Genomic DNA, 10680 nt, shown 5'->3' on the forward strand with positions numbered 1-10680 from the left:
GAACAAACGACTTTAGAGAGCTACAACTGTTCAAATTAAATTAAGATAGCTCACATTAATTAGAGTTTTTAAAAAAGGACATGTATGATGATTCGTTTAAGAAAGGCAAAAGTTTGTTCTATTTAACATAATATATCTTTGAATATAATACCTGTTATCATCATAGAAAACCATCTTCCTCATTACAAAACCAGATCAGAGATCAAAAATTTAACTATCAAATGATTTGCTAGGCCCGGCTCATTCTTAATTTAGCATAATGCACAGATGGAATACCAAGTTGCGGTTCTTTTCTCATGTCTGGCCACGAGTTCATCTCCCCCATGACCTCGTATAAAGTCATAGATATGACCATGCAAATTTCACCTGCACCGAAGATTGGGTTTTGGGTTTTCCGAGGGGGCTTGCATATTTTGTCATATGCAGAATGGCTATTAAATATGTGCATGACATGGTATGGAAATTTAAACAATAGATGGATGTCTTTAGAAGTTATGGACACTGGCAATACCCATCAGATTGTGGAGCTGTCAATGATCAATGGGAAGTTCATTGTTCCCATTTCAACGGCAGGCTTGAATGGAAGTATTTTAATTGCATTCATCAAGAAATCGATTTCGAATGGAGCAAGATTGGGTTAAAGTAGTAAAAATGTATTTCAATACTTTGGTTTACATAGGTATGGTTAACATAAATACCTAAAATTAATATAATTTATCTAGAAATATATACTTACATCAACTTGATTAAACTTCACAAGCCATCACCACCTACATAATAGATTATCCAATCCAGTTTCCTAGAGATACTGGATAGATTTCATTGAAAGACAGATGATAGGGTAAGCACTTGGCCTCTAGAGCTTAGATTTCCAAGTATAGTTACGTTCAGCATTCATAACAACAAAATGCATTGGAAGGAAAAACAAAAACGGAAAAATGCAATTGAATTTTTTTGCATTTCATTCGGAAAAAAAGATCAATAAAAATCAAATAATACGAGAAAACTTGCCGAGTCTGGGGGATCAATCACATTTATGCTAATTAAACTTACATAATATCCTTGCGGTTCGGGTACATGGACCGTATGCCTTGACAAATTCAATTCAGATTTTGTTTTGACAAATTTCGAGTGTGCAGAAGAAATTTAAAATGCTTAGATAAGCCGGCCAGATATCGATGCCGGTTTAGATACAACGCGTATAAGTGTAGCAACTCTATTATGCATCCAAGATGTTGGGGAAAATGTGAGGGGTGTGAGGTTGAGACCCGGGGTAGTTCCGTGGGGGTGGTGCACTCCATTGTAGCACAATGAACGGCTGTTTTGTGGTTCTTGCACTTTCGCTTTATTAATATGCACACCACCTACATTTGTGTTGCTCGCTTTTCTCGATCCGATCGATCGATTTCTCCGCTGCAGTTCAGTGGCCAGCTATGGAGGGATCGCCGGAATGGATTGTGTAGTATCGATTGTATCGGATCGGCTCAGATCAAATCGGATCGGTTCGAAACCCGTTAATTCCGTGCATGCTGCATAAAGCAGAAGGGAAATTGTTACGGGAAGACGATCTGCGATCACAGATCACCGTTCCGCGATCGATGCGGATGCTGGGACCATTGTTCTACTGCTGAATTGCAAATCAGGCCCATAGTTCTCACTGCTGCAATTTGCCGTTTGTTGGGGCAGGCAGCAACAACAGTTCTTCCCGGGATGTTTTTCCGTTTTCCACACTGCGAAAAACAAAATTTAGTTGAAATTTAGTTGAAGAAATGAGAAGCAGTCTCTTTTTGAGCTCTACCATTTTCTCTAGAGCGAAAAATTAAATGCTGAATGATGAAATATGGGTCCTTCCTTACAGAAATGCTTAAAGAAATATTGGAACCACTTTATATAAAGAACCAATAACATACACCAATATACCTGTAAAAGGTTAAAAAAATCATGCTATGCACTGTACAAGCCGACTTTTAAAATGTTTTAAAATAAGATAATATAATATAATTTAAAGCTACATTCAAGTTAATTAGGATCTATAGATATGAGCATCATTATAACACTAAATGGAATGTGACAGGAATTAAATTTCCATTGAAAAACATCCATCCAGTCTCCAAATGAAAATAAAGGTTCCTATAAGAATGCTAAAAGCTTAATTTAAATTCAATAAATTTTAATAAAATACCTTTAGAATTTTTTCCTATAACCTATGAACTTTGTTGACCCCCTCTTACCTCCCCCAACTTTTTTCCCAGTGCATGTTGAAGCTCCAGTTCAGTCAACCCGCCTGGTCAACGACTCCCCAGATGCTGGACACACGTGGGTGTGGAGCGTGGTGTCGTTGGCGTGGCCTTGTCGCTTCCCCGTCCAGGTTGAATGTCCCGTTGTGTCTTTGAACTCCCTGCCAGGGCTATGGCTATATCTATAGCCATGGGTCTGGCTATGGCATAATGCCCAGCGAAGTCGCCAGACAGTCAGACGTCTCTGATGAATGAGACAACGAACCCGCTGGCCTGGCCACTGGCATCAGCCGCCGAACGCCGAAAAAAGCCGAGAGATAAATCAATAAATAAGCAAATACCAGCCAAAATCGAAATATACCTGACGCGATCTTCGCATGCAAATGGGGATGGTGGAGTTCTCCCCCTCGACGGCCACTAATTAAAATTACAAATTCGCCCAGCATTGGGCAAAAGGAAGACGCCTCTTCTGGCTCCGGCAATTAGCATCGCTAGGTTCTTTGCCGGATTGATATATGCATAAAGACGGCTACGTGACTTGAATGAAAGCGCTCCCCCGATGACAAAATCCTTGATCGCAGCGTTCATTGATCTTCGCTCTTGCATCTCCAGAGGCTGTTGCCAAGTCGGAGTTCCAAAGTTGCAGCCTCCACGAAAAAGTGATTCTCCAGAATGGACTTGAAGATTCTAATGGTCTTCGAAGGCAATTGAGAGAGACAGCAGTGGTATCAAAATGGGTCTAAACAGAGTTAAAATAAAAGTATTATAATAAAACCTAATAGGTATTACATATTACTATCTTTAAAGTCTGTTTCATTTTACTATCTAAAATACTTTTTGAGTTTTTATACCCGTTACTCGTAGAGTAAAAGGGTATACTAGATTCGTCGGAAAGTATGTAACAGGCAGAAGGAAGCGTTTCCGACCCCATAAAGTATATATATTCTTGATCAGGATCACTAGCCGAGTCGATCTAGCCATGTCCGTCTGTCTGTCTGTCCGTCTGTCCGTCTGTCCGTCTGTCCGTCTGTCCGTCTGTCCGTCTGTCCGTCTGTCCGTCTGTCTGTCCGGATGAACGCTGAGATCTTGGAAACTATGAAAGCTAGGCTATTGAGATTTGGCGAGCAGATTCCTGAGCTTCTTACGCAGCGCAAGTTTGTTTCAGTAGAGTGCCACGCCCACTCTAACGCCCACAAACCGCCCAAAGCTGTGGCTTCTACAGTTTTGATGCTAGAGTAAAAATTTAAACTGAAATGAATTGTTCTCATCAATACCTATCGATTGACCCAAAAAAAAGTTTGCCACGCCCACTTTAACGCCCACAAACCGCCCACAAACTTCAAAAAACCGTAAATATGAACGCGGATATCTCGGAAACTATCAAGGATAGAGTATTGGGATTTCAGATTTAGATTCCGTAGCCTTGTACGCAGCGCAGGTTTGTTATGCGAATATGCCACGCCCACTCTAACGCCCACAAACCGCCCAAGCCTGTGGCGCCCACAATTTTTATGCTAGATAACAAATTTTAACTGAAATGTATTGGTCTCGTCAATACCTATCGATTGATCCAAAAAAAAATTTGCCACGCCTACCCTAACGCCCACAATGCTTAAATCTGTCTTCCGCCGGTAGGTGGCGCACTTAAATCTCGCTTTGCTGCTTGCAGATCTCCATTTCCCTTTGGTCCCTTTAGCTGAGTAACGGGTATCTGATAGTCGAGGTACTCGACTATAGCGTTCTTCCTTGTTTATTTTAGAATTTCTCAAAATTCTTATCATATCATACCAATAGTCTTTTACAATTCAACCACTTCCAAGTTCTGTTCCAACCTCACTACCAAATAGTTTCCTGCCACTCTAAAGACCATCTTCCCACAGTGCCTACGTGCTGATAAATAAATTCTGGCATTAACTTGCCATATATTTTCATTATGTGCGACACAGAAAGTCGTGTTTTATTTCAACACAAGTGGATTTTAATAATAAAATGTGTCTAATTTGGTACCCACTCGGAGTGGACAAGAAAGGAAAATAAAAGAGGGAGAAACCTGATTGCAGCCGAGCCTTTTTATATTTATTTTTATTCCGCCAGCCCACCACCATGGTGGACCATGGGATGAGATGTGGCTGCCTTGGCTGCACTTTCCTCGGCGGCTTCCTTCCCCACATACATACATATGTGGTACGTGCGAGGCGTCAATGCTTCATTTCCACTGTCATCTTAAGTTGATTGCAAGTTACGACCGTGTTGACACCCTACCTGTCTCGCTCCTCCTTCGTGGCTAACGGTAATTGCAGTTGCGCATGCGTGCGCCGGGGTTATGCCTCGCGATCGTATTATCCCCGCGCTGCGAGCACTACGGGATCGGGACTTCGGGTTCGGGGTTAATTCCCGGCCTACTCCTGGCCATGTGCGGGCGGCTTATTAATCAGAGCGTTCGTTGCACAACGCTCCTGCCACGAGTCTTTCGGGCATGATTCATGCTTAATTGGCTCCAGATAGGCGCACTGCAAGAAAAAGGCGCTAATAATAACTTAAAATCTTTATAAATCAAAAATTTTGAGGACCTATAGTGGTTTAGTATATGATGAAGTTAAGATCTAGTTTAACATATTTAACTTATTATATCTTAAACATTAAGGATTTTCAAACATTATATTAGAAAACCCATGATATGGGAAGTGATATTTTTAAACCAGGTTAGAGATGAGGTTTTATTTTAGTTAAATACATATTTCATAGAAACATTTTTGTTGTATGATTATAATATTTTCTAAATTATAGTAGACCTGTAAAGGTCTAACCACTTGTTCCCAGTGCCCCAACCCCACAGCGAATCCAAACCCGAGACCGATCCAGCTGTAAGCCGTGCAAATCTCACCCAAGTTGTCAATTTCTCAGACAACACATTTCAATCAAACTTCGCCGTGCCATAAATAAGCCGCCAAGTGGACAGATCCAAAAACCCGGTTCCACTCCAATCTTTTTTAAGTCTCCCTCGCTTAAATTACACATTGTACTTGCGGTCGGCTCTATATATAATGGTCGAGCACGCCTAACGTTCACATTTTTCCACATGAAATTATGAAGTTTCCATAGCAATTAATACGCATGCGCAGAGTTGCGAGCACCGGCGACTAGTCCCAGTCCCAGTCTCGAGTCCCCAAACCCAAACCAAATCCCAAGCTGCCATTCCAGGCGGGTGTTGTCGTCCGTCTCCAACCGGCTCGGCTCGCATATCAATTTGATGGCAATTAACTTGGCTCCGCTCCAGCCTTTGTTTTAATAATAAATTTAATGAGCTGCCAAAAATGGTTGCAAATTTACGTGGCAATTAGCGGGCTAAATGACGGCGACACTTGGCCAAGAGATCGTGCCTGGGCGGAAAGCTGCGACTCCAAGTGCCGAAATGTCCATGTGTCCAGCTGTCCGTCTGCCTCTGCTCCATTTTGCTAATGAGCGCTGCGATTTTGGTCGTATCTTTGGGGCTTGGCTAAGAGGTGGTGCTGGGTACCCAGTGGGTTTGTGTGCTTTTCGCTGCGAAGGCATTCGGAGGGTGTGGTTGCCTAGATTTTCGGCGGTGGGTCAGTTGGTAGCTGCAAGGTGACAATGTTGCTGGTGGCTGGGGTTGGCCATCCATGTGTGGCTCTAAAACTGGTTGTTTATTTTTAAAATAGCTCTGCTTAAGTAAGATAAAAGTTACACGTGTACTTTAACTAGAAAAAAATGGAAATAAATCAAAACATTAAAAAATAAATAGTTATACCTAAATTTTAATCACTTTAAAAATATTACCTATTGAAAAAAAATTCCAATCATCCTTAATCTTTCTCTAAAATCAGAAATCTTGCCATGGTCGTCTCAGATAAAACTTCAACATATTTATACAAAATTTTACAGATAACAGAAGAAATGAAAAAGGATTTGGTTTAGATTTGTAAAACAAGTACCTTTAAAAGGTTCATCCACCTTGGAACTTGGAACTCCAAATGATTTTTTAACTAAATGATATGTTTTGATGCCTAATATATCTACTCACCACCAGGTCTAATATAATAAAACACTAAACAATGTTCACAAAAAAATTCTTATTTGTTAATACGCGTTTACAGCCTTGGTTTTTTATAAAACGCTAATATAGTTTTACAAAAAAATTCTTATTTGTTTTAACACGCGATTAAAGCTTTGGTTTCATAAAAAAAAAGATATGTCAGCGACGACGACAATTTGAAAGGCCACATGATCACTGGGAAATGGATGGGGACTGGACTTTCGCCTACAGGCCCGTCATCTGGGGATGGTATCCGTGCAGTTCGTACAGCTCCTCCTTGGACAGGGTACGCTCCAGCTGGTCAGGCTCCAGTTGGAAGTGGCGCGGCAGGATCTTCCACTGGCACATGTTGAAGTAGTTGTACTCGCCGGACTCCTGGAAGCCCCTAAACGAGTAGTTGGGATTGTCCGACTGCCGCTTGATCCAGAGGCGCTCGAACTTGTGGTAGCGCCAGCCGCGTTCCGCCAGCTCCGCCGCCGCGAGCATCTGCATCATGTCGCCCGTGTAGGTGTAGAAGAAGAAAAACAACAGCTCCACCTGCATCTCCTCCGTCTTCGGGTGCTGCAGATTCAACCTTCCAGCCAGTAGATAGTTCAATGGCACATTGTAGCTCATCTCGTGGGGATTCAGGCGGGCTCCATCAAAGGGCCCGGCGAAGGTGGAGTGCGCATCGTTTGTGGCGCCTCCGGGTCCTACATTGGGCGGAACATCATTGCCGAAAATATGAGGCATTAGCTGGGGATTACGCTGCGCCGATCCGAGACGTTTGGCCAGTCCCAGCATCCCAAAAGATCCCTCGACTGCGGAACCCGGTGGGTGAAAGTTTAATTGCCAAACCCTGTCATAGAGCGGGGATCCCAGCTCCAAGTTGACTCCGCCCAGTGGCATGCCCGAATTGGTGGTCCTCAGGCGGGCAAAGATTTTCGAGTTCTCGAAACCGGGAGGTGGATGGAAGCCGCTTGCACTTCTATTCGGGACCGAAGCCTTATGGGCCGAATTTATGGCCCTCTGACGGACACCTTCGTGCAGGAACTGCTTGCCAAAGATCAGGCTCACATCGAAGCGGGGAGGACTGGCCACATAGCCGTACACTTGGGGCAGGAACTCCATATCCTGCTGCTGCTCCGGGTTCTGGTTTTTCGGCAGGAAGGCCTCGCTGCAGCCCACATTGACGTTGGCTTCGTTGTCGATGACTATATCGCGGAACTTGGCCAGTTCCACCTGGTCACCCTCGCTCAACATGGCGGTCCAGTCGTCGGAAACTGCGGGAGCCGAGGGTAATCTTGAAGTTCCCGGCAGAGCCGGAAAATCCTCACGGAAAATACTGAATTCCGGGGCAGAGACCTGGGGTCGTGGAAGTGGTGGCAGCGGCTCCAGATTGGGCTGGTTCTTCACCACATCCACGTAGAGGATGGGAAACCCACTGGTTGGCGAAGAATTCGGCGACGACAGCGGCGATACGATGGGAGACGGGGTCGACGAACTGGTCGACTGGTCATCCATGATCTTGGTGATAAGGCGCTTCATCGTGACTCAGGATTTATATTAAACTCAGAGCTTGTTCTGAAATTTTCGGAAATTTCGAAGAAATGACACACGTGACGGTTTCCGCTTTGCAATACTTTTGCTTGCTTCGCCAAAATGATATTAAACACCCGTTTTCCAACACTTTTTATCATAAAAATCCTCGACTATTCGATAACAGATTAACGATTAATCTCATTTCCGGGAAATATATGGCTTAATTGTAATTGTTAAACTATAAACTTAAAACTTTAAGTACACATGAATTTTAGATGTCTCAAGCAGTTATTTCAAAATCTTCTTTGGCAACAGCACAATGTTCGTTTTTGAATATTTATTGGTTGGTATCTTGAAAAAAGCAATAAATACTTTTTTAATGTTTGAATATTGGGCTATTAAAACCAAACATTTTTATTAAAAAACTTTAACGCTGTTTATAGCCATCCACTAAAAACTGTAAAATCAAACAAAACCTGAATTTGAAGTTTTCTGAAAATTAATGTCTGCCTTGTGTGGGTGCCACGGAAATTGCCATAAAGCAATTTAAAAGCTACAGTCATAAATTTAAGGAAATACACCTGCAGCTGGCGAAGAAAACGTAGAAAAAAAGATTAAAACTGTGCAAAAAATACAAAAAATAAGAAAAATAAGACGCACAAAAAAGGCTCATCTATAAAGAAGTTTAAAAAAACTGGTTGGGGAGTATAACCCATTAACTTAAAGTGACACCCGACTAACATAAATCTCGTTCTTTGGCCAGGCAAATGTCTCTGGGAATTGACAAAGGAAAGGCCGCTAAAGCAGCGGAGGAGCACAGAAGACCACGAGGAGGTGGAAGAAGATCAGGCTAATAGCCCAAGTGCTCCTGCCCACAAAAAGTTGAGGAGTATGTGGTCATTTGCCTGCCGCAAATCAACGAACTTGTCCAGCGGCCACAAAAGTCACAACACTCGCGGAATCAGGTGCACGGCTCCCACTGCTCCTTACCTATGGGTGCTCCGCAAATTAAGCACAAATAATATAAAAATACAATAACGTAGAATCCCAGCCGCTGGCCAAGAAAAATGATACACATAAGCACGGCCAAGTGCAGGATCAGCACACGAAAAACGAAGAAATTCGGAACGGTTTCAGAACCGTACATCGTAATACTCTTTTAAATATATGGTAGGTTCAAGATCTTTGAAAAACCATTTCGAAAACTTTCCTAAAACCTATGTATGTGAATTGAAAATTGTCAATTCTTCCATAGAAGAATATATATTTAACATATCGTAATATCGCTTTTATCTAAAACATAAAAATACTGTTATAATATAAACTTCATAGCAATGGCTTATTTTGTAATATAAAACCAAAGTCGTGGGACTATTTGTTACTTATGTATTTTCGTAATATAATAATACAAATATTATATAGTCTTCTGATATTTATACCCGTTACTCGTAGAGTAAAAGAGTATACTAGATTCGTCGGAAAGTATGTAACAGGCAGAAGGAAGCGTTTCCGACCCCATAAAGTATATATATTCTTGATCAGGATCACTAGCCGAGTCGATCTAGCCATGTCCGTCTGTCCGTCTGTCCGTCTGTCCGTCTGTCCGTCTGTCCGTCTGTCTGTCCGTCCGGATGAACGCTGAGATCTTGGAAACTATAAGAGCTACGCCATTGCGATTAGGCGTGCAGATTCCTGAGCTTCTTACGCAGCGCAAGTTTGTTTCAGCAGAGTGCCACGCCCACTCTAACGCCCACAAACCGCCCAAAACTGTGGCTCCTACAGTTTTCATGCTAGAATAAAAATTTTAACTGAAATGTATTGTTCTTATCAATACCTATCAATTGACCTAAAAAAAGTTTGCGACGCCCACTAGAACGCCCACAAACAGCCCACAAACTTCAAAAAATCGTAAATATGATCGCGGATATCTCGGAAAATATGAAAGACAGAGAAATGGGATTTCAGATTTAGATTCCGTAGGCTAGAGCGCAGCGCAAGTTCCCTTTAGCTGAGTAACGGGTATCTGATAGTCGAGGTACTCGACTATAGCGTTCTTCCTTGTTTTAATTAAAATTTAAATACCTTAAAATTGTATTTACTTGCCGTACTTTGAGCTTAATAATGTACTGATCTGATTCGTAAATTTCGATTTATTTTTATATAACATCTATAAGAAAAATCGTGGTATTAAAGATCCATAATGTATTGAAACTACCCTCCAAAAGGGTATTGTAAAGCATCCAGATCCCAGGACCGACTAACGAAGCCAAGCAAAGCCATCACGAACTGCGGGCAGAAGCTGCTCCGGCCACATAAACTTCAATAAATCATACTCATGTTGCCGGGGACAGCGAAAAGGCTCCACGATGCGCAGTCCACTGGCCACGATCACCTGGCAGTTGGCCAAGAGATGGGTCAGGCCAATTGCGAAGCCATTAAATCGCCAGGGCCAGGGCCAAAACCATAGCCAGAGCAAGTGGAGTCTCTAGGCCGCCGAGCTGATCGCCGAGAGGTGTCAACTGGAGGTGATCTTAAATTGGATTTTGGCTTTCATTTGATTGCGAAATACTCATTTTATATATTTCAGGATATTACCCGCCCGCACTTGACGTGTCGCGTGGTCATTCCCAAAGCTAAACTTTTAAGTTTACCCAACCATTTATTTTTTATACAAAAATCTACACTGGAGGGTGAAAAAATAAAACATTTTAAAAGGAGATTCAATTTAATATTTAAAAGTAAAAATACAAGATTTAAAAATATATTGTGTAGGGGTAAAAGTAGTGTAGTTGATTTATGATATATTTTACACTATTAAAATGAATTTTGGTCTTCTTATGAACGTTGTAAAAATATTAAATTGACTTC

General features: G+C 42.0%; 1 protein-coding gene across 1 annotated transcript; it reads right to left on the bottom strand.

The window, feature by feature from the left end:
• Nucleotides 1–6326: 6326 nt before the first annotated feature.
• On the bottom strand, nt 6327–7918 carry LOC119547404. The gene has a single exon (XM_037854253.1). The coding sequence runs from the start codon at nt 7816–7818 to the stop codon at nt 6517–6519; it is 1302 nt and encodes a 433-aa protein (XP_037710181.1). The 5' UTR covers nt 7819–7918; the 3' UTR covers nt 6327–6516.
• Nucleotides 7919–10680: the final 2762 nt, after the last annotated feature.

Source organism: Drosophila subpulchrella, chromosome 2L (assembly GCF_014743375.2).
Source record: "Drosophila subpulchrella strain 33 F10 #4 breed RU33 chromosome 2L, RU_Dsub_v1.1 Primary Assembly, whole genome shotgun sequence".
In the NCBI taxonomy this organism is placed as follows: domain Eukaryota; kingdom Metazoa; phylum Arthropoda; class Insecta; order Diptera; family Drosophilidae; genus Drosophila; species Drosophila subpulchrella.